The sequence below is a fragment of the Coloeus monedula genome (assembly GCF_965178545.1).
Source record: "Coloeus monedula genome assembly, chromosome: 26".
Lineage (NCBI taxonomy): Eukaryota > Metazoa > Chordata > Aves > Passeriformes > Corvidae > Coloeus > Coloeus monedula.
The window spans coordinates 4,169,031-4,193,104 of record NC_138806.1 but is presented as its reverse complement, the minus strand read 5'-3'; the positions used below and the strand labels follow the sequence as shown (position 1 = coordinate 4,193,104).

Genomic DNA, 24,074 nt, shown 5'->3' with positions numbered 1-24,074 from the left:
GCTGGAGGCTGGAGGCGGAGAGAGAGGCGGCTCGGCAGCGCAGCAGCAGCAGCAGCAGCAGCAGCAGCAGCGAGTGCTCGCTCTCCTGCCTCGGGGCCCTTTATAGCCCGGCCAGGAGGCGTTGCCACACGGGGTTTTTTTTGTTGCATTCCCGGCGATTTTCATCACTCATAAAACCTGAGCCAACTTCCAGAATCGTCATTTTTGCCTTTGTTCTATTCATGCTTTTTGTCATATTCTACTAGAAGCTTTTTCTCTTACAAAGGAGTCTTTATGCTTCTTCCGTTTCCAAGTAAATTGTCAGGTGTGATTAAAAGGAGGAGGCTCCTTGCTCAGGGCTATGATTTAATTCCCTCTGCACTGTGAGCTTTGTAACAGAGCAGTGCAGGCAGCATTTGAGAGAGTAGCTCAGCATCTCTTTTACTGTGGCTTTTTGTCCCAGCTACAGATTCCTGTCCCTGCTTGGGCTGCACACACACACCTGCAGGGACAGCAGCCGCGGTGTGAGGCCCTGAATGCACCTCCACAGCCCCGTGAGTACAATGGTGCTGGAAGGAACTTGGCTCCCAGTCCTGGAAATGCAAGTCCGCTCTTTTATCTGCAGGGAGAGGGATGATCAGTAGTGAAAAAGCAATGAAAAGGGAATTCGTGCTCCAGGGCTCACTGGAGTCTTCACTTCAGAGACCACCCAAGAGTGGGGGACTGTGGAAAGGCAATAGGATGGTTTATGTTCTTTGTGAACGAACACTAGCAAACCATCCTAAAAGGACAGGGTATAGCTGCTAGCTAGAAATTATGAGATGTCCAGGAAAAATGTGGGATAGCATAAAGTAGATGAAGGACATAAGGAAAAAGCTGCTGGTGTGTAAGCCCTGTGAACAGGAGCACAAAGCTGACAGTAGCACAGATGGACAATTCTGTCTGTTGTGACCAGGCAGGACAGCTTCACTGTGAGTTTGGAGTTAAGGCTCCTATATAAATGGAGCTTTACAAGAGACAGCGATTTTCTCTGGTGAGCGAAAAGGCTCCAGAATGGAGCGCAGTGGTGTGGTCAGGCCCTGCTGTTGCCTCTCTGTGCTGACCCACAGGCAGAACCCACCAATCCAAGTGTCCCTGGCTCATCGTGCGGGGTGTGGAGGAGAAGGGATTGCTCATGTGTGCACACAGTGGATTGTTGGGCCGTCTCTGCAGACAGGCCCCAACAGCCCCTTCCCAACAGCCAAGTTCTTCCTTAGATCATTTGCCAAAGGAGGGGAAAGAGGGTATGGAAGGAAGAACAAAGGTACATTGCTGAGGAGCTCATAGGGCACAACTCCCTCCCCTCCATCTGCAGAAAGCTGGAGACGGTACAGGAGTGGGATGTGTCCTTGGAATATCAGGAGTTGGCTGCTATGGAGAAGCAGTTCCCTATCTTCCTCTTTGCCACTGGTGAATGGAGACAAGTCCATGCAACTTGGAGATGTGGAGGATCAGAGTCTCCTCTGTGTAGGCTCTGGCCTTTTCTGTCTCTTGGAGTCAGCATGTTCATGTCGTGTGAGCGCCGGGCACGGGGCCAGGGGACGCCCACTCGCTGCTCACCCTCCCCAGGTGCAGATGGAAAAGGTGCAGCAGCGTGGGGGCGGCAAGGACGTGTAACTCCCAGGAATGTGCTTCGTCCCCATCTTCATTTCCTCACCTTTGCCCGGGCAATGCTGTGGTTTGTCCTCTCTGATTGCAATGGTGATGTGGGGAAAGGGGAATGTCAGAATGAAAACCGGTACAGAGCCCCTGGGTGAGTCCAAACGCTCAGCCTTGCCCTGAGCAAAGCCCCTCAGTGGTGCGGGGTGTCACACTGTCACACGGTCACCCAGCACTGTATGTGTCACACAGGTTCTTCCTGTGTGGGGAATTGCCTTTTCTTTCATCTTTTGTTTGCCGCTGAACTGCTGTGCATAAAAATACACATTGCCCAAAATATCTGTGATACTTTGGTAATGCCACGGGGCAGCAATTAAAACCATCAGTGTTAATTAAGACTTAAAACTACATTAACCACTCAAGAATGTTATTTCCATGACCTCCCATTGAACACAACCACAAGGACTGCATGTTGTTTCTATCACACTCTTTGAAGTAAAAGGCTGAGTATTAAACCAGATCCTGCCTCTGTTCTTGAGCACGTGCATGCTGTGAGCCCATTTTTAATATATTTCAAAATCGGAATTCCAGTTCTACGGCGTAACAGTAGCTTCATGGTAGCACAATGGTGTTTAAACCTACAATTTGGTCTTACTTCGGGGGAAAATGGAGGTGAAGTTCTGGCTCCAAAATGGCATATCAGCAGACGCAGATACTACCTGGATAAAACCACTTTTATTTATGCCTCTTTTTTTATGCTTATAAAGTTTGCCCTGGAATCATAGAAAAGTTCCCTAAAATGAGCTGAAAACCACATGTTAATGTCTTTTTCTAAAGTGGTCTTTTCTGTCAGAGGAACTCAGTGTTGCCTGAGTAGTCAAACCATGTTTCTGGACTAAATTCCCACTTTCTGAGACCTGCCTCAAGCTGCCACTGCCTGTCAGCATGAGCCACCCCTGCAGCTCCCTCCTCAGCGGGTTTCCTAAGGTCAGGCTAATTATTAATGCTCCAGGCAGGAGAAAATTGACATCTATTTTCCACACCTCTCTCACACTGTGCAGTAGCAGGAGTAATTAAAACAGGGCATTTCATTAGCAAAGTGTTATTTGTTGTTTCTATAGGAACACAGGTGTGCCCAGACTTTTACAGGAGGAAAATATACAGCAAGGGTGAATCCCTGTGCTGGGTGTTGCAAGGGCAACAGCCAGAGGGGCACAGCCATGGCAGGGGCCTCGGAGGAGCTGCAGGAGGTGTCGGTGCTCCCTGCACCACCCATGGGGACAGCGGGGTCCCTAAAAGGTGACCTGGAAAGGGGTGTGGCCGTGCAAGCTGTGTCTGCCCCGACCCTTCTCAGGCATCTGAGCTTGAGTGTTTCAACCCTGCCTTTATCCAGCCCTGGGACATGAATTCCCCCAGGGAGAGTCCCCGAGTTGCTCTGGGCTCCTTCCTCAAGGCTGTGGGAGCAGAGGGAGCACAGTCTGCAGGACGGCGGAGGTGCTGGGGCTGGGAGTGCCTCAGGTTGGGAATTGTGCCGCTACTGCCCCGTGGATCATCCATGATGCTCCATGGGAACGTGCAGCAGCCTTTTTCCCGACCCCACTGATGAGCTCACTGATCGTTAGCATTAAACCTCAAACCCGAACCGTGTCTCCTCCCGTCGGTGGATGCTGGGGGTGCTCGGGGCAGCCAATGCCCCACGAGGGTCACGGGGGTCTGCTCCGAGGGGGCAGGGGGGACACAGCCCATGGCGCTGGGCAGAGCTGCAGGGCAGGGGCATGGGGGGCCTCGAAAGCGTGGAGCCCTGCCAACCTGGCTGCCGGGCAGATGATGCACTGCAGGCATCATTCCAATGTTTGGGGGAAAATAAACAATTCTCTCTTATCTTCTCCTGAATTCCAGACAGATTTTCTGGAGAAGGGTCATAAAGCCGTGTGGCCAGCTCTGCTCTCGCTCTCACTTAGTCGCGTTGCTCTGATTCACCTCATTGATTTAGAAGTTGGATTTATGAAGTAATAAATGTGTCAGAATGCAGCCAAGAATGTGTCTGAACTGGCTTTCCAGGAACGCAGGGCCAGCTGACGGCAGTGGGAACTGCTGTGTCAGGAGCAGCCACCGGCAGCCGGGGAGTGCCACAAGAACTCCCAGAAGAATTTTAATCCTTTTGCTTGCACAGACCATACCCTCCTCTTCCCATCACTGTTTTCCTCACCCTTCGGTGGTGCTTTTGGAAGCAGGAACAAAACTGAGCTGATTTTTCCTGTCTGGAGGGACAGCAGCCAGTGGATCCCTGCCCTGCCTGCAGCTTCAGACCATTTCACCCCAAAGCTTGGGATCCGGAGTGGGGGGCAGCTTCTGGGGCAGAGCTCAGAGTTGGGGGGTGGCATTTGCAGGGTCCTGTCTGCATCACTTGGGCTTTGTTGACTTGCTTGGCCTCGCTGGGTTAAAGCTTCAGTGCTGCTGTCACTGGGCATTGCAGCAGGAGAACAGCACTTTGTCTGACCTGTGAAACACAGGGATTCTCACAGGTTCCACCTCCCACCATCTGTGGGATCAGTTCCTTTCTAGACTCCCCCCCACACTCTCTCCCCTGAAGCTGCCAGGTCTCAGGAGTTACAGAGGTGTGAGTGTGCAGGCCGCACCATCGGGGTACCAAGGATGGAGAATGTTGCTCTTTTGAGGAAGAAGCTTTGTCCCACAGCTGCAGGAGTGGGACAGCCTGAGAGCATCGAGACCAGACCTTGGTTTGCAGGACTGCAGAGACAAGCTTTATTTGATTTCTGTGTGCAGCACAGAGCTGACAGAAGGGTGAGAGAGGGTACGGCAGGGGGTGATAGTGGGAGAAGGTGCTTTTTATGATCCATACAGCAGGAGCACATCAGCTGGGATCTGCTTTGCTGTGCTGGGTGAGGTTTGCAGCAGAACAGGCAGTGCCTCAGTGGGCAGCCTGTGTGATCTGCTCCCGGGAGGAGATCACCTTCCCATCCTGGACTTCCTCGAAGATCGTGCGGATCTGGCGGGTGGTTACTGGTCCTGCAATGGGGAAAGAAGGAACCATTATTTCCATGGCAGCAAGGAGGAAGTGTGCTAAAAATCTTTGTCTTGAAGATTTATTACTACAATCACCACCTCAGAAACCCAATATAGCACCACATTCCCCCTGCTAAATTGTACAGATTCAGTCTGCTCAGATAATTTCTGACACGTGTTTTGGTATATCGTAAAAATGGCTTATATCAATTCACTTTTGGGAAATACAACAAAATAGTAACTTTAGTAGAAAAGTAAAAGGAGTCTGAGCTAAGAAGGTGGGTGAGGGTATGAGAGCTGTGTATGATCAGAGCTTCAGCCAAGACCTGTTCTTACCTTCTTTCACAGGCTGCGAGATGTAGTGGGAAGACATGCTATAGGACGAGAACAGAGAAAAGGTGGTGACAAACAGGAAAAGAGTGAGTAATCTAGACAAAATCATTGTTTAAACCCTGCCTTTATTTCTTGTACCAATACATGACTAAAATTCTTCTGGAAACTGCCAGTGTCACAACTGAAGGAAAAAACTGGTACAAATGGATGTGTGACACAGGGATTCAGACACCAGTGCAGCACCCATCCCAGCTGCAACAAGCAGCAACTGCTCCCTGCCCAGGATCACACAGACATGGGAAGATTGGAGGTGGAAGCCAGCGGTGCTGCAGGGCCATTGTAACCACTGGGCTGTTGTGGACTGGTGAGACTGGAAATGGAGACCCTGTTGCATGCAATGGGTCAGGGAACGGGCTGAGAGAACCCTCTAGGGGATGCCGGTGGTTCATTTTCTGATTTCTTTGCTATGACCCATCTCCTCCCACCCACCCGCCCAGCAAAGCCCCTCACGCACTGGGCGTCCTCGCCCTCCAGGAGCCGGCGGTACGTGGAGATCTCCTGCTCCAGGCGGCACTTGACATCCAGCAGGACCCTGTACTCGTGGTTCTGGCGCTCCATGTCGCAGCGCAGCTCGGCCAGCTGCTCCTCCACACTGGTGATCAGCATCTGCAGCTGGGCCAGCTGGGTGCCGTAGCGCGCTTCGGTGTCGGCCAGGGTGCCCTCCAGGGCCGCTTTCTGTGGGACGGGGACGGGCTCAGGGGGCAGCCGGGGTGGGCACAGCCCTGCGCCCTCCGCCCCGCCGGCAGCCGAGCCCTCGTACCGTGCTGAGCTGGGACTGCAGGTCGATCTCCAGGCTCTGGATCGTGCGCCGCAGCTCCGTGATCTCCGTCTTGCCGCTCTGCAGCTGCTCCGTGTTGATGGCCACCTCCCGGTTCAGCTCTTCCGTCTGCAGCGAGGCAAAGCCGTGCCCTCAGAGCCCCAGCAGTGGGCACAGCCCCTGCCCTGCGCCCGCTGCTCGCCGCCAGCTCCTCACCTTGCTGAAGAACCACTGCTCGGCATCCCTGCGGTTCTTCTCCGCCAGGCTCTCGTACTGCTCCCGCATCTCCGCCAGGATCTTGGTGAGGTCGATGCCAGGAGCAGCGTCCATCTCCACACTGATCTCCCCACCCACCTGCCCGCGCAGGGCAGTCATTTCCTGACACAAAAAGAGACACAACACATCTTCATGCAATCCAAGAATCAGCATATAAAATGTTCCTTTTGAGGAACACTTCAGGAGAGGGAGCATTTGGGGCCTGATCAACAGGGAACAAACTGGGGTCTTTGCTCCATGACCACAAATAAAATAATTCAAATTCTTGAGAAATCCCCACTGGAGTTAATTCTCCAGAGAATAAAACAGAGCCTGTAGCTGGTTCATTTCTCAGGGAACAAACCTTCCCAGCCAGAAGCTGCGAGGGTTGTTAATAAACCTCTAACAGCCACAGTGGGTATTACTGACATGGCAAGTGGTGAGTGGGAGTTCCGCAGGCTCCAGGGAGGATGTGCTGCTGTCCAGAGTGTATCCCCTCTGCTGCCTCACCAGCACTTCTCACCTCCTGCCCAGCAGTTCAGAACTCAGTGTAGCCTTAAAGGCTGGGCTGGAACTCAAGTTTAAGGGCCCAGGGTGGCCTTTTTAGAGCCCAACTCCGTGCTCACCTCCTCGTGGTTCTTCTTCAGATAAGCCAGCTCCTCCTTCAGATTCTCAATCTGCATCTCCAGGTCAGCTCTGGACAGGGTCAGCTCATCCAGGACGCGGCGCAGCCCATTGATATCGGCCTCCACGCTCATGCGCAGAGCCTGCTCCGACTCAAACCTGGGGACACACACACAGTCAGCAAAGCTGCACGAGCTCCCTCCAGCTGGGCACACAGCACCCAGGTTTGCTGTTTGCTCTCTCCACATTGCTGTTGGCATTGTGGCAGTACTACATGGCCCCATTGACCACTTTCCTACAGGGAATGCTGAGGAAAGTGAAGGAAAACTGATAAAAAAGTGTCCACCTGAGTCCATAACATCACCCTGCTCCTGACACCACCAGGCCTTGGTACTGGCCCTGGGCTCTGCACACACACATTAGGTGCACAGAGAGGCACAGGGCAAGGTTTCTGCACAGGAGAGGCTGTGCCACAGATGAACAAGCAATAGCAATAAAATAATGGGTTTGGATGGAAGCAACGCAATTCCTGGGTGCCTGTAAGATTGAGATAACCATCTGCTTTGGAAATTGCACCCTCATTTTGAAGGCTTTGCTTCCACATTGCCTTTCTAGGGTTTGGATGGGATTTTCTCCTGATTTCATCAAACTTCCCTGCACACTTTACTCTGTCTTTCCCTGGAAATGTAGCTTACTTGGTCCTGAAGTCATCTGCTGTCAGCCTGGCATTGTCAATCTGCAGCAAGAGGTTGGAATTGTCGACTGTGGCCACCAATACCTGGGCAGTGAAAGACAAAGTGTCAGGAATTCCTCCTGGCTGAGTGTTGGCACAGGAACAACAGTTTTGGGGAAGTTTTGCATTTCCTTAGCAGAAGTGTGTCTGGAATCAGGACAAGTGAGATGCAGCTGAGACTGACTGCAGGAAGCAACCAGTTACTCCAACCTCCCTTTCCAAAAATCCATCAGTAAATGCTTCAAAAGGAGAGTGAGGCCACATAAGATGTGTGAGATCTGATGGTGGCCTTTGTCCCTATCCTTCAGGGCAGGTGCTGATTGTGATAAGGTCAGAGGGACCAGTGAGGTGTCTGTGCTTGGCACACCTTGTTCTCAGATGGATTTAATTTGTTGGCAGCAGAAATGGATCAAAAGTCAGCAAGCAGGTGCCTACAGATTCTGATTTTCATATTACCAAAGCAGGAGCAAATAACCCACACTGGGAGGAGATTCAAGTCAGAGTTCAGGAGAACTCTGTTTAGGACAGGGCGGGGAAACGGACTCCCTGCATCCTTTGCCAGCACTCCTGCAGCTCCAGCTGTACATGGCTTCCGGAATTGCTGGGGGCAAGTCATACATGGGAAGTAACAGAGAACGATGTAAACTTGAGCATTTCCTCCAAAATGGTATGCTGGGACTCAAATCAAAGGGAGAGGAATCCCCCCAAGCTGCCTGGGCTGGGGCCTTTGCACCAATTCCAGCCCTGGGGCAGCAAGCGCTGAAAGAGGCAAAAAACCTGTTATTGGACAATTCCATTTTTTAATCATCTAAATCTCCTTAGTAGGAGGAGCTGAAACAAGTTTGCAAATTCTTTGCCTGAATGTTTCCAAACCTGACATCAGTGTTTCACAGTTTGCCCACAGCTGCAAGTTTCCCTGAACCTTCATTTTAAACTCCCAGGAACACACATGATCAGTGCAGACTTGTCTGTATTCTTCATTTTTGTGTTACGTCCTCTTATATCTGTTCCTCCCAGTGGAAAGCTGCCACTTGTCCCAGTTACAAGGATGTAACCAAAAGCTGACATTGAGACATCTCTCATTTCCAACCGGGCACTCCACACATGCCACTGGGACACTTTTTACGACATAATTAGTGCTGACTAATTACAGAGGTAACAGTCATTGTTTCTGCTTCCTCTCTGACACACAACGTCCCACTGTGTTAATCCCAGCATCCTACCTTGTTCCTGAGCTCCTCGATAGTCCTGTAGTAGGGGCTGTAGTCACGGTCAGGACCAGGTCCCTGCTTCTTGTACCACTCCCTGATCTTGACCTCCAGGTCGGTGTTGGCCTCCTCCAGGGCTCGCACCTTGTCCAGGTAGGCGGCCAGGCGGTCGTTGAGGTTCTGCATCGTCTCCTTCTCCCCCGCCGGCAGGATGCCATCGCCGCCTCCAAAGCCTCCTCCAAAGCCGCCTCCAAAGCCGGCCCCAAAGCCGGCCCCAAAGCCGGCCCCATAGCTGCCCCCAAAGCCGGCCTCATAGCTGCCCCCAAAGCCCCCGCCGAGGGCCCCTCCTGCGCTGCTGCAGTAGCTGCCCCCAAAGCCACTGCCGAGCCCCGAGACCACGCGGGAAGAGACCGAGTAGCTGCCAGAGCCCCCGTGGACGCTGGGGGCCCTGTACCCTCCTCCCCCAACACGCACGGAGGAAAGCCTGCTGGAGCCTCCCCCCAGGCTCCCGAATCCCTTGAGGGACGTGGAGGAGGAGTATTGCCTGACAGTGGTGCTCATGCTGGAGGCTGGAGGCGGAGAGAGAGGCGGCTCGGCAGCGCAGCAGCAGCAGCAGCAGCAGCGAGTGCTCGCTCTCCTGCCTCGGGGCCCTTTATAGCCCGGCCAGGAGGCGTTGCCACACGGGGCTTTTCGACACCCCTGACAGCCAGAGCCAAATTCCAGAATCATCATTTTCCTCTCCTTGATTTCACATCTTTTGTCACATCCCAGCAGCAACACTATGGCTCACATGGGACTTTCTTCCTCTTTCCTTTCCGGCACCTGGTGTGATCCAGGTCCCTGCTCAGGGCTATGTTTTGGCATTCCCAGTGTCCATTACAGCTCTACTCGCTGCTCTCTCATGAAGTAACACAAGGGAATCCTCTGTCATCCACCAAGTCACCTGCAAGTATCATTGCAAAAATCTACAAATCTATTTATTTGTTTTTTAAAAGAGTCTAAAGCCAAGGAAAGCTGCTGATTTAAGAGCTCTGAGCATCCATAATCTTTATATGGGCCAAGCCAAAGCCAGATGGAAACTTTCCCGTCAGGACCTTTATCGCAGGACAAGCACAGACCTGGCAGGATTTGTGTACTGATACAGGATTTGGCAGAAATCTTATAGCTCAAAAGAGAATAAACTCCAGCAATTTCTGCTTATGTACCAGTCTGAGCTGAATCTCCCTACAGAGACTGGAAAGTCCCTACAGCAGTGGTGTTTCAGTCAGTTTAAAGGGCAGATGAGTAATGTTTCCCAGTGGTACCTGCTTTGCTCCATCACCTTTCCCAAATCCCACAGAAACAGCCTGTGACTTCTAAAAATGTGTAGGAGCTAAAAAATCCTGTGCCACAATTTCTGCTCTCTCAACACTGAGGCAGGGTTTAATGCTTAAACATTCTAAATCAGAGGAGAGGGACTGAAACTCCATCGGACACCCACAGCCAGGGCTAGTTACTCGCAATTCCTGATGGGAAGAGAAGGATCAATCCTTATCAATGGGAAGACCGTGATCTGTCTTTATCAATGGGAAGAGTAGAATAAATCCTTATCGGTAGGAAAAGTATGACCAATCCTTATCAGTGCTTGTGCTATAGGCTTTTTCCTATGGATTTGCAGCTGAATGCCAGTGGTAACTCAGCAGGACCAGCATCACCTCTGTCAAAAGTAATGATGGGCAAAGCCCAACACATCCAGCACTGGGGGACCCTGCAAGCACTGAGGGTTTGACTGGGCCAGCACAGAGGGGAGGGACAGTGCTGGCCACACTTGCCCCAGGCTACTGAGGAACTAAGCAGAATGACTACAGCAACATAGCTGGACAGGTATTGGCGTGAAAAAAAAGCAGCAAAGAAGCAGGAAATGAGGCGCTGCACTGTTTTATTCCTTCCTGGGAAAAAAGCCCTTCACTGATGCGACGCCAGCTCTTGCTGTGTGCAGTGGAAAATCGCACACCCAGCCCGGCTTGCCTGGCTCCATCCATGGCATTCTCAATAAAAGAAGTTATTTTTGCTTTTTGCAGAGGTGCCTGTGAGGTAGCAAAGGAGTTATAGGGATTAGGAACCCTTTTGTGTTTTCCCTCCCGTTGTGATCTCCTTCCTTCCCAGCCCCCTCCGGCTGTTTTCACATTATAATGCACTTAACTGATTCTGGAGGTGCTCTGATGTTCCCAGAGCCTCACCCTCGGTAATTCATGGTGCCTCCTTTCTTTCATGTTCCCCGAAGGACACAACAACAACAAGGCTTTATCTGCCTCCTGTTAGATCTCAGGACTTCACAGCAGTCACGCTCCCTTTAGCAGCTCCAGGAGTGTGGGGTGACTTTCTGGGCGGCCACCAAGCTTAACCAGAGAGAGACTCTGGATCCTCTCAGTCGAGGGCTCTGCTCTCTGGACAGCACTGCCTCACTCCCGTGGGCTTCAGATTTCTGACTACCCAAGCTGCAAAATGCACAAGTTCCTCATCCCTCAGAGAGCTGGGGAAGGAGGCACAACCTCCTGGGCACAACCTGGTTGGCAAAGAGCAGAATGAGCAGAGGACGGTGCTCAGCTTCCAGCACCATCCTGGGGCAACCTGGCAGGCGGAAGATCAGATGTTCCTGGCCTGCTTCCCTCTGCAGTGGGGGGTACAGGATTACCCAACAGCTGTCGTGTGAGAGCTGTGCTCCAGAGTCATCCCAGGCCACCCCTGCTCCCAGTTCTTCCAGATGTGCTCCCTTTGCTCTTGTTTGCTCCAGCAAACACCCTCCTGCTCCAGGCAATTCCCATGTTGGCCCTGAGCCTCCCACATGGGCTAAAACCTGTGCTGTGAGGTCTGACCCCCCTCAGGGCACCCCCACATTTTAGGCCAAGTTACAAGTCAGCCTGAAGGTGACAACTGCCCTAACATGAGGCAAAGCCCTTCCACAGCCCATGGGCTGGGGAAACCTGGACTTACGGCTTTTCCTTCTGTATTATCACAACCTCAGCCCATGTTTCAGTTCTTTTACTGTGTGTGGCAGATGTCAGACAGACTATCTGGAGATTGTCCTGCAGTATCAGCTTTTCCCTGGTCTTTTTCAACCAATGCTTTTGCTGGTCAGCTGCTTCCCTGGCCCCTGACTGAGCTCCTGAACAACAATCCCACACCAGCCCCACTCTGACATCAGGAGCCCTCAGCACAGAGTTCCCCTGCGCTGGCTGTCGATGGGACATCAGGATACAGAGGAGCAGTACTGCTTCAGCTATTTTATGTACCAGAAGAATTCAATCTCCCAGGCTCTCCTGAAGCTCGCACCCACAACAAATTCCCTTGAGATAAAAGAAAAAAGGAACACATCATAATGCTCGGGAGATGGTATCGGCGTCTGTTCCAGCAAGAAGCATGCCAGAGATGCTATCTGTGCCTCGTGTGCTGCAGTGGGGAGGAAAGAACTGAACTCCTCCGTTTGCTTAGGAGGGGAGGTGACCTGACCTGTTGGGGTGACCATGCTGCACACACAGTGCTCAGAGTGGGGAGGGCTGGTGTGAAACGGCCATGGTCAGTGTGGTGGTTTGCCTCAAACAGTAACATCTAATTGTGCTTTTAATGTCATGAATAAGAGCTAATTAGGAGTCATTGGGTTTCCCCTGTGGGCCAGCTTCTCCCGAGTGTGCCTCCCACAGCAATTCCCAGCTCAGTGGGAACTCACTGAAGGTTGCAGCCCTGGGAAAGGTGTCTCCTGCGTGTGAGGAATGGAAGGGACAGGCTCTACCCTTGCTGATGGGTTTGCCCTGTAAGTCTGAACAACACAAAACAGGTAACAAATATATCAAGGTGCGGAGTGACATATGATGTCTTTGTTTCTATCTCAGCTGTCGATTCTTTACCATCTGCCCGGACATGTCCTGACGGCCCCCTACATTATCTGGAGAAAGCAATCCCAGATCCTATTACCATGAAAGGAAACAGTGGCTGTGTGTGCAATGGAAACTCCCTCTGGGCAGCGCAGGGCACTTTGCCATCAGCCAGCGAGCCGAGCCTCTGCTGCCCAAGCTGCAGGGTGAGGGTGATGCCCACCCTATTTAATCGCCTTCTGCCCACCCCAAGAGACTGAGAGATGGACAGCACAGCCCAGCCCAGCTGCTGCAGAGGGGAGGAGGCAGCAATGGAGGCAGTCGGGTGAAGAGGAGGACAAGGGGAGCAACTCTGTATTGTCCTCCAGGCTCCAAACTGGAGCAGTGAAGCCAGACCTTGCTGTGCCAGTGGGACCCTTCAGCTGCCCCATTGGCGGCCCCATATCAGGGCCACTCTCCTCTCCCTCTCCCTCTCCCTCTCCCTCTCCCTCTCCCTCTCCCTCTCCTCCCATGAATGTGGAACAGGGTGATGTTCCTCCATTTGGCCCAGGTCCTGAGTGGTTTGCAGAGCATCACACAAGGTCCCGGCTCATGGTGTTTCCTGAGCCACCTCCACCAGTGAGGGCCATGCTGGGGCACAGATCTGTTCCGCAGCAGGGACACACTCTGCCTGTTTTGGCACAGTGTGTTCCAAGGAGACCCCTTCAATGGAGTGATTCCCAGGGAATCAGCACTGCTGACAGCCAGTCCATAGCTCCGCTGCCCTTCTGAGTGGCCAGGCAGCGCGGGGCAGTGAGGTTCTCTCCGCTGCATTCAGGGATCATGGACCCATCTGGCACGAGATGGTCATTCCACGATTGTCAAAGCTCTTCCCCCAGTCCCACTGCAGCTGTTCATCCTCATGGCCATCCAGGCACTGTGACAGCCCTGTGCACTGCCAGCCCACTGCAGGCTGAGCACGGCCTCTCTGCTGGCACATCTTAGCAAGGAAGATACTGAACAAATTGTGATCACACCAGTCCTGTCTCCAAGGGCTGGCACAGCCATCCTGCCTCTGCCTGGGGACAAGGGACCCATTCCAGCAAGCCCAGCACTGCACAGTTTGGCTCCCTGTGGGCTGTCTCCAGTGACGTGACAACTCGTACAGTCCAGCCCAGGCTCTCAGGTAAGTGACAATGTGTGGAACCATGGACCAGATCTGGGGATTCCCTGGTCCAGAGCCCAAGGGACAAGCTGCTCCGACACCGTGTGGGACCAAGGCTCTCCCTGTGAATCTCCCTGAGCTGCAGTCAGAGGTGTGACTACAGTCACTCTGGTGGGTGGAAGAAGGACAGACTGACACACCTCAGGGTTTGTTTTATTCAGACAGAAGAATATTCGTTACATCTGGGCAGAGCCAAAGTCCCAAGCCACCAGGAATTGCTTGAGCTCTATCTCCACAGCAAACTCCAACCTTTGGAGTTTCCCACGTTAGTTTTTCAGCATCTGTTTTCCAGGTAGCAGCAGCTCTTGCATTTTCTCATGTCTCATTCTTCGGTGTGGCAATACGATCACACCCTGTCTGCTCATTCCTCTCCCCTCACTGAGCACAGCAGAGCCAGCAGCAAGTCACACATACATTCTGCTGACTGTGGGCAACAAACAGCGGCTCCCACATTCATCCTTCACCCACACCCGCTGCACCCCCAGGGCAAGGTCTTCAGCCGAGTGGGAATCCCGGCTTGGGACACCCGTCATGGTGGTGGTGGGGTGAGGCAGGTACCAGCATTGCCCTGGGGACACTTGCGCTCACAGAAGGGAATCGCAATTTAATCCCCATTCTGGGGTGAGGCCAGTCATGCCAAAGGACCCCAGGGGGATGTGACAAACCTGCTGGTGGTGACAGGGACTCCACCAGCCCTATGATTCCTCCACAGGAGCCTCTGCTGGCATTTAGTGCCCTCCTGCATACAGGCTGTGTCCTGGCCCCATGCAGACCCTTCCCAGCAGCACAGCCCCGATGACCAGGAGGATGGGCAGGAGCAATGGAAGCAGCCCCCACAGACTGTGATTTCCAGCTCCTCCTCAGTGGAACCCCAGCTCTGGGCTCAGTCCCCTCTGGAAGAGGGCTGTGGCCTGGCCCCTCAGGTAGGACTAACACTGCTGTGTGTTCTGGATCTCCCCTGCCCTCCCTCTCTCTTGCTCCTCAAGGGCTGATGGTTGTGGCAGGTGCTGCCTGTGAGGCTGTGCCATGGCCTTGGTGCAGCAGGGCCTCATCACCTTGTGCACTTGAGGCAACATTGGGGCCATGCTCCCACGAGGCCACCACAGCTGCTGGGAGGGTAAGGGGCTGCCCAGCCCTTGTGCTGGGGAGATGTACCCCAGAGCAGTCCCTGTAACCGGGCTGTGCTGTCGCTTCCCACGCGATGGTAATGACTTGGCTACTCGTTAATCTGTACTTGGCAGGGAGTTTTATGGAGTCATTAACAAGGCTGAAACAGTCGGTGCCTACCAGAGGCCCCTGGCAATAAACCTGCCCCATCCCTCCCTGGCTTCCCCCAAGGACCTGAGCCCCCCACCCACAGCCCTGCTAAAGCCCATGTCGGGACCCCGTTCCCACTCCTGCTCCCTTGCCATGCTCACGGCACTCCTGGCCACGGGCCACTGCTCCACCCTGGAGCTCTAATGATACTAATGATTTTCTGAACACGAGTTGGGAGTGCAGAGCCAAGGCCCATCAGCTGTGTCTGGCAGGAGGCGATGGCTTGCCTGGACCTGGCACATGCTGGCCCCGCTCTCGCCTGGAGCGCGGTGAATTCTCCAAAGATGTAATAGTAATTACATGCCGCAGCTCTGTAATCAGCTTCACCTCTGTTATTACTCTGTTAATCCAAACCTCTGGCTCAGCCCAGTGCTGCGGGACCAGTGGGTGCTTGGGATAAACTCCATACCCTGCTCAGTGTGTGAATGTGGTTCTGTACCACCAGGGCTGGGCTGAGACTCTCAGGCAGAACCGAATGGTGGGACCCCAGTGGTGCCAATGGTCCTGGTGTCCCGATGGTCCTGGTGGTACTGATGGTCCCAATGGTTCCCATGCCCTGGCTCCTCAGTAGTGCCGGTGGTGCTGGTGATGCCGATGCCCCTGTGATGCCGATGCCCCCTACCCCGCGGGAACCCCGGGTGTGATCGGACTGCAGTTGGACAGCTGCGCTGCGACCTGCCCCGGAGACCGGGGCTGGGATCCCTCTCTGGGCTATGGGCTGGTGCAGAGAGACCCGGTGGGACCCCTGGGGAGCGGGGGGATCCGAAGGGACCCGCTAAGACCGGGGGACCGGTGGGAGCGGGAGGATGCGGGGGTCCCGGAGGCACCTGGTGGGATATCGGTTGGGATCCGAGGGTACCCGGTGGGAGCGGGAGGATCGGGGGGTACCCGGTGGGAGCGGGAGGATCCCGGGGTCCCGGTGGGAGCGGGAGGATCGGGGGGTACCCGGTGGGAGCGGGAGGATCCCGGGGTCCCGGTGGGAGCGGGAGGATCCCGGGGTCCCGGTGGGAGCGGGCGGGACGCGCCGGGCGGTGCCCGGGGGCGCGATCGCTGCGCACGGGCTCCCCCTGCTGGCAGCGGAGGGCGCGGCGGGACGGGGCGGGAGCGCGGGGGTGCAGCGAGGAGTGCGGGGCAGTTCTGGGGGGTGCAGGGGGTGCTAATGTGTGTAGGGGTGTGCGGGACAGTTCTGGGGGGTGCAAGGCTCCTGGGGGTGCTAATGTGTGCAGGGATGTGCGGGGTAGTTCTGGGGGGTGCAGGGCTGCTGGGGGTGCTAATGTGTGCAGGGGTGTGCGGGGCAGTTCGGGGGGGTGCAGGGCTCCTGGGGGTGCTAATGTGTGCAGGGGTGTGCGGGGGATACTGGGGTGTGCAAGGCTGCAGGAAGGTTCTGGTACTAAGGGGGGGTACTAAGGTGTGCAGGGATGTGCACAGGTGCCCTGTGGGCAGCCGATCCCTGCCTGCATCCTGCCCGCGCTGGTCCCCGCGCCCCAGCAGCGCCTCAGTTCCCCAGCAGGGTGGGCAGCCCCCGGTGCCGCTGCCGCAGAGCCGGGCCCGCGGTCGGAGCCGCCGCACGGCCGGGGCGGGCGCTGAGCCGGCAGCTGCGTCCCGCTGGGCAGAGCCGGGCGGAGAGGGGAGGAGAAGGGCGTGAGCAGGTGTGTAAGGTGAGCACACTCGTGTGTTCGCCTGGCGTGCGCAGTTCTGACTCGCAGCCGGGGCTGATCCCCACACACAGGCTACGGGGAGAGTCCCGCTGGCACCGGGCACTGCCGGGGAACACGGGTCTTGGCAGTGTGGACCCTGCTCTGCTGCAGCCCCGTGCCTGTGACCGACCCCCAGGTGCGCAGCACAAGGGTGAGAGCCCGGGCCGTGGCATGCGGGAACCGTGCAGGGCTCCTTCCCGAGTGATCCCCCCTGGGCATGCCCCCAGCCCCTGGCCCTGAGATGCCACTGTGCACTGCTCCAGCTCCCACTCCCACTCCAGCTCCAGTTGCACAGGCCCCACTGAGATGGGTTGGACCTTGTCAGTCCTGTGCAATGGCTCTCAGTTTTGATAGCCCCATGAGCCAAGACCCTTTGGAATCTGCTGGTCCACAGCTGCCAGGAATATGTCCACTGGCCCAGTGATGATGTCCCAGGGATGATCCCTGTGGAATTGGTCATGGTGAGGGACACCAGGGGCACAGACCAGACCAGCTGTGCCCTGCATGGTCAGACCCCTCACAGAGTCAGGCAGGCACCTTTCGTCTGGGTCTGCTGAGACCGTGGGACTGGGACACCGCTGGGATCCCAGCACAGGCAAGGCTCTGTCCCTCAGGGAGAGAGCAGTGTCTGGGTGTTCAGTCACCCCATGGGATGTCCAGGCTGGAGAACACAGGGCCCCACACCTGCATGAGCCCAGTAGTGTGCACCCACCCAGCACCCCGACTGCGGGTGCTCCCCTCTACATCGTCCACCTCGCTGCCCCCGCGGTCCCCGTGAGCCATGGAATGCATTCCTGGGGCAGGAGGGGACATGTGCGCTGCAGGAACAGGCCAGGTGCGTCATCCCCTCCCTCCCACGCCCGGGGCAGGGGCGGCCCAGCTCCAAGCTGAAACTTGTCTGACAGTAATTACAGGGGAGATGAAGACTTCAGAGGATTCACATTCCTTTTGGGCCACACCTGGGAAAGAACTTTCACCATCAGCCAGCTCCTGAGAAATAACTTTCCACCTGCGTGGCCCAGCCGCAGCCCTGCCCAGGGAGCCCAGTGGGACTGGGGCGCTCCTGCCAGCCCCATTTTGGCTTTGCTTCTCTGCAAAGAGCCCCGACCCCTCTCCTGCTGTCCCAAGAGCTCCCTCAGGCCAGGGTGCTGGTGCCTTCTTTCCCTGTGTGGGGTCAGTGCAGCTCAGTGCACAGCACAGCTGGGGTCTGACCGCCCTTCCCTGGGGGTCAGAGTAGGTGGTTGTGGTGACTGGAAGCTGAGGGGGATTTGCATCAGTGTCCTCAAGAGATTGGAGCCACATGGGTGGCCAGTCAGGCCCTTCCGTTGGAGCCTTGTCAGGCCCTTTACCTTTGCTTTGGCTGGGGACAGCTCCCCAGTGACTGCTCAGGACGTGGGGCTTCGACTCAGTGCATTGTGAGGAGCTGGGGAGACTTGGGGGACACGTGAGACTCCCTGGGTGAGGGACCATATCTGCTCAGGGCACTCCTGTCACCCACAGCTGGCACACAGCCTTCCCAAATTACAGACTGGGCTGGACCCACCAAGCCCCTTGGACATGTTCTGTCCATCCCAAATGCTTAACCAGCTGGGAAAGACCTGGGATCCCTGTCCCCTGAGCCTCTCCCTGTCACCCATGCAGATGGAGAGACACAGGCAGCCAGTTCCTGAACCAGCTTTGCCAGAGCCTCCTGCCTCCTCCTCCAGCTGCCACTGTGTTTCCCCCCCCTGTGCTGGTGACCCCGCTGTGGGATTGCTGGGAGGCTGGAACTGCTGTCCTGCTGCTGGCCCTGGCCAGACGGTGCTGCAGCTGCATGGCAGCAGCTGTGGAAGGGATGTGAGCCTTGATCAGAGTGCAGGTCTGTGCTTGGTGCCACTCCATGGCTCGTTGGCAGCCCCAGGGACACAGGTCACCCCAGCCAGGCCAGCATGGCACATGGCGCAGCACCAGCATTGCCAGCCAGGCAGCAGCCCCTTTATGTCCTGGGCCTGGGAGTCGAGCTCCATGCACGGGGTGTGAGTCCCATGGCCAGGGCTGACCAAATTCGCACTGTGGGTCCGTGCCTATGTCCCCTCCCCTTGTCCCTTGCATTGCTGATGGGGCACTGGGACACCAGCGCTGTGGGGGTTCAGAGCATCATCTTTTCAGGGTCCCGGGGCTCTTGGCTGCAGCCCAGCAAGGGAGAGAGGGGGCATTTCAGCCTCCAGCACACCCCAGGAGCTTCTGGGAACAGGCAGCGTCAGCAGAGCACCAAGTCCAAAGTGTTTTGCAAGCAGAAGGGAGCGGGCGGTTTCCTTATTTGGCACCGCGGCGGCGGGGCGGCACCCTTGGCTGGGGCACACCTGGCTGGGGCACACCTGGCTGGGGCACACCTGGCTGCGGGCACCGCCTGGCAGCGCCCGCGAGGGCGGCGGCGCTGACGCGGAGATGGGAACGCGGGCAGGACCCGCCTCGCTAATCACAGCCCAGCGCTGGGCGTGGGGACAAGCCGCGGCAGGGACGCGGCCCTGGCAGCCAAAACAACGCCGGTGACACGCCTGCAGCTCAGCTCAGCTCAGCACACCCAGCCTGGGGGTCTCCTGCCCTGGGGCCGTGTGCTGGGGGCCGCTGGGCAGCCCCTGTTCCCTGTGTCGTGTTTGTTTCCAGCGAGGCTGACGGGCTCAGAAAGAGCCCCTGAGCAGGGAAGGCTGTGGTGGGGAGTTTAATTCCTGCTCCTGGTTCTGGAGTGAAGGAAAAGGGAGAAATGCAGCCAGAGTCTGCCCTGGAGCAGGGGGGTAGTTGGGTCCCAGGAGCCAGGCAGTGCCCGCCTCTGATCTCAACCCTACAGGGTTTGAACAAAACCTGGCCCCAGCCTGGTGAGAACCTGCTGTAGGGTTGAGGGGTTCAGGGCCAATATTACCCACACTGCTTCAGGGCCAGTATTAGCCCTGGCACCCCAACCCTGGGTTTCCCTGTGTCCCCAAAACCCACTTGATCTGTCAGCCCTTCCTGCCCCACACCGGTTCAGCCGCTGTGGCTCTGGCTCTGGCAAGTGCAGGACCGAGCCTGTGGCACAAGCACAGCAAAACCTGCCACAGAGCCACATGCTGAAAGGCTCCATCTTGACCTGGTTTTCCCAGGAAGCTCCATGCCAGGGCGTGAGTGCAGTGGCTGCCAGGAAGGCCATGCACACAGCAGCTGAGCAGTGTTGTTACATGGAAATGCCGCTGCTTAGGGGTCCCTGACATCTCATAAGCAAAAGAAGGGGCTGTTGCCGAGTGGTTTTACAGCTGCACCCCCAAGACAGTGCCTGCTGAGGTTTCCCTGTCCCCCTGCCAGGCTGGCACTCACTGGATACCCAAATAAGGGGCCAGGCAGCTCTGGGATAAACACACTGCTCCTGCACCTTTGGGGTGCCAGGGGAGCCCCAGGAGTGTGAGCAGGCACAGGGGGCTTAGCAACTGCACAACATGGCAGCAAACACGAGCTGTGGCTCTGAAGGACCTTGAGCACCCCAGGGGCTGGTGTCCCCTCGAGTGTCCTCTGCCACTGCAACCTGTGCCCTTCCCTGACCAGCCTGTCCCAGTGCCTGTCTGGGCTTTGGGAACAGGGGCCCTGGGACCCCTGAGTGTGGCCATCCCGGCCCCCTGCTCCCAGCTCCAGCTCCCGGCCTGGGCAGGGGAGTGCCATGGCCAAGTGTTTTGTAAGAGGCAAATCCCTGCAGTGCCAGCATCATGCCGGGACGGGCAGCTGGGCTGGGCTGGGGCAGGCAGCATGCGGGAAGGAGCGCTGGCCCACGGCCAGTGTTTGGCCCCCGGGGAGTTGGTGTAGGCGGGGATGAGTGTGCCTGGCCTCGGGGCAGGGAAGGGGCCGGGCTGTGGCTGGAGCTGCGTGGGGATGTGCTCACACCCCGCACAGGTTTTGCCTCGTAAGTGAAATACGAACTGGAGTGAGGCAGGTGCTGACCAAGGTGTTCAGCCTGACCTGCCCCTCTCTCTGCTCGAGTCAGCAGAGTGGGGGCAGCTCTGCCCTGTGCTTGCCATTTCTGCTGCTGTTACCCCAAAAATCTCCTGGCCCTTACCCCAGGATCAGCAGGTGTGGATTCAGCCTGGTGTCCACCCCCTGTCACACCAGGGCAGGATCAACTGCCTGAGCTGTTTGGCAGCCAGGCTGGTTCCTCCCTTGGCAGGAGCTGAGGGGCACGGGGGCAGTGCACAGTGGGCAATGATTCTCCGGGGAGGGCAGGAGCTGCTCTTCCCATGGGCTGGGGCTGCTCCTCTCATGGGCCTCGGAGCCTGTGGACATGGAGAGCTGCTCAGTAAGGCTTGTACCCTCTACCCTTGCTGTGCCATGACAGGGGACTCTGCTGTGATTCCATTGTGTCAGGCAGCATCAGCAGCACAGGGCAGGAGTCAGGGCACCTGGGAGGAGGGTGTCACTGTGCTTTCCAGTGCATTCAGGTTATTCCCACTGCTGGGCACCCACCATGCACCCATCCTGTATCCAGAGATGTTGCCAGTGCTGGTACTGGTGGTGAGCTGGCACATGCCAGGAGCCCAGCTCAGGAGGGCCCTGCCTGGCACACAAGATTCCAGCAAAGGTTCATCTCAGCGTCTCTCCATGGCCCGAATTCTCTCCCTGGCATGGAGCAGGGAATTCCCTACAGAATGGAGAGGAGCTGCCTGGCTCAGGCAGAGTGGAAGGGCAAGATGAAAGCAGGGGGCTGCAGGGCAGGACAGCTGCATTGCACTGCAATGGATCATAGAATCATGGAATCCCAGAAGGATTTTGGTTGAAAGGGACCTTGAAGCTCATCCAGTTCCACCCCCTGCCGTTGGCATGGACACCGTCCACTAGAGGAGGTTGCTCTAACCCCCATTCAACGTGGCCTTGAACACTTCCAGGGATGAGGCATTGAGAATGGATGGAGCAGGGCTAGAGCCAAGCAGGGCAGCAGTGGGAGATGAGTTATGTCCCCAGCTGGACTCCATGTCCCAGTCTGCTCCTTGGCCGTGCTGAGCCTGGTACCTTTGCCCCTTTCTGTGGCACTGGAGCAGTTCTGTGTCCCATGGCCCAGGTGTGACAAACTGCAGCAAAGCAGTGTATGGCAGGAGCAGCTTCACTGGCATGTGCAAACAGACTGTGTGGGGCTGACAGGCAGAGCTGCCATGCAGGGATGATCCGTGCTCCTGGCACGGCCCGATGCCGAGGCTCTGAGTCAGCCCCGCCCTGGCTGCGCCTGGTGCCAACAGCTCCTGAATCCATCAGGAGATATGGAATGAAAATCTTATCATGGCTGTGCCTGTCCCTCTCCCAGCTGCCTGAGGTGCCCTCGATGCCTGGTCTGGGCCCTTCCACTGCAGAAAACCCTCTGGACCTGCTCCCTGTCACTAGGCAGAGGCCAGCACTTGCTGGGGCTCCCAGAGGTTCTGCAGGTGTCTGATGGAGAGCGGAGCCGTTGGCCTGAGCTGCTCCCACCCTTCCTGGTCTTTGTGATCACTGTTGCCGTGTCGGGTTTCCCCCAGGCTGATGCCAAATCCCCAGCTGAGGGCTGGGGCTGTCGGACCCCAGTGACCCCCACAAGGTGGATGTTTATTCGATACATTCCTTGCGATGTGAGCACGGAGTGATATCTGCGTGGGGCATCGACCTTGGCCAGGGGAATCCCAATGGGTGGAGGAGAGAAGCCATGGGAAAGACTCAGGAAATGGCCGGGGCTGCAGTGCACAACACCCCTTCTCTGCAGGAAACCCATGAGGTCTCCAAGATCCTGGAGGTCTTCCCTGAGAGAATTCCCCAGCACCGGCCCGGAGGGACAGAGCTGAGTCGCTCCATCGCTGGTGCACAGGTGCCGGCAGGGAGGGCTGCGCGGGCAGAGCCAGGTCCCGTTCACCTGCCCCAGGTCTGTTCCTGCTCACCTGCCCCAGCAGCACGGCTGGGCTCAGCCTGTGCTTGGAGCTCTCCTGGCACCTCGTGGAGAGCAGCGGAGTAACAGGAGGGAGGGAGAGAGGGAGGGGGCCCTGCCAGGGGAAGCGGGAGCTGAGCGGTGCGAGGGAGGGTGAATAAATACCCTTAAACGCAGTGGTTGTAACACACCCGGGGCCACGTCAGTGCCTGGAGGTCACTGGGTTGACAGGAATCGGGATGTGCCCATGGCCGGCCCTTGCTGTGCACGCAGGGGAGAGGCGTGTGGGACCCTCTGAATGTGTGTCACACCATGTCCAGTGCCTCCATCCACAGCGTCCGACAGCTGGGACCACAGCGAGCATCGCGCAGGCCCCGACTGTAGGTGAGCAGTGGCCAGTTCATGCAGCACCCCGGGGTCTGCAAATGTGAGATGTAAATGCCAGGAATAGTTGTGTAAGGAAAAGGAACGTAGGACTTGATCAGGGAATCCCTGCGCTGCCTCGGGCCCCGTGACAGCCGGGCTCACCCTGCTGCTCTTTCCAGGAGCAGGTTAATCACCAGGGCTGACGCCTGTGAGTGCTGCCCGCACTGATTAATGGGATCAAATATCCATCAAACATCCAGCTCATCCTGAATCCCCGTCAGTGCAGTCACACAGAGGCTGCAGGAAGGATGTTGGAGGAGAAAAGCTGGTTTCTAGGAATGTCCCGGCCTGGAGGGCATTGCTGAGCTGCAGTAAAGCCAAATGCCAGGATGATTCCTTCCATTCTGCTGCACTTCCCAGGTGGACTGGGATGGTACCAAGACCCCCCCACCTCAGAGCACATGGTGAAATGGCCTTGCAGGACCCAACAGAGAGAGACCTGCAGTAAGCACAGGCTTGTCATCCACCAAGAGCCCCCAGGAGTCCCAGGGCCACTGCTGCAGGACCCCCACACACAGCCTTGAGTTGCATCACACTGTGGTCTCCAGGTTTGTTGTCTGCACACATGCAGGGGTACCCAGGAGCATTTCCCCATGAGATCCCCGGGACTGGCAGGTGCTGGGTAGACCCTGTCCTCACCACCAGTGCATTTCCTTGTTGCAGGGCCGCATGTGCCACTCACTGCCAAGGAGCACAATGGTCCTCAGGAGCACCCCCAGACCCCAGCATGACTACGATGCCTTCGAGTTGATGCCATGATGATTTTTTGCCTTTTCTTTTGTACCCCTTTTACACCCTTTTTACACCTTCTGTATTCTTAGTGCTTTTTGCCTACATTCTTGGCCTTGTTTGTCAAGCTAAGAGATTAAACATCTTAGAAGCTTTGTAGCTAGGGATCAGTGTGCCCCAGACCCCAAGGTCCTCTCCAGAACACATTCTGTAAACTAAGATAGAACCATCCAGGAGAAGGTTCCTTGGGGAGGGGGGCTCACTCGAGCCTCTGGTTGGGTAATTTTTATAGATATGCTAATTAGCAAGACCTATAATGTTATACCAGATGTTTTGTGTGGTGTGCATTGCA

At 56.3% G+C, this 24,074-nt stretch overlaps 1 protein-coding gene across 1 annotated transcript; it reads right to left on the bottom strand.

Moving 5' to 3' along the window:
* Positions 1-4,549: 4,549 nt before the first annotated feature.
* LOC309582308 (keratin, type I cytoskeletal 14-like) lies at positions 4,550-9,175 on the bottom strand (the record flags this gene model as incomplete). Its single annotated transcript, XM_082297386.1, has 8 exons — positions 4,550-4,647; positions 4,981-5,018; positions 5,492-5,712; positions 5,798-5,923; positions 6,011-6,172; positions 6,676-6,832; positions 7,369-7,451; positions 8,630-9,175. 8 exons carry the CDS (start codon positions 9,173-9,175, stop codon positions 4,550-4,552), a joined length of 1,431 nt encoding a protein of 476 aa, XP_082153512.1.
* Between the last annotated feature and the right edge of the window lie 14,899 nt (positions 9,176-24,074).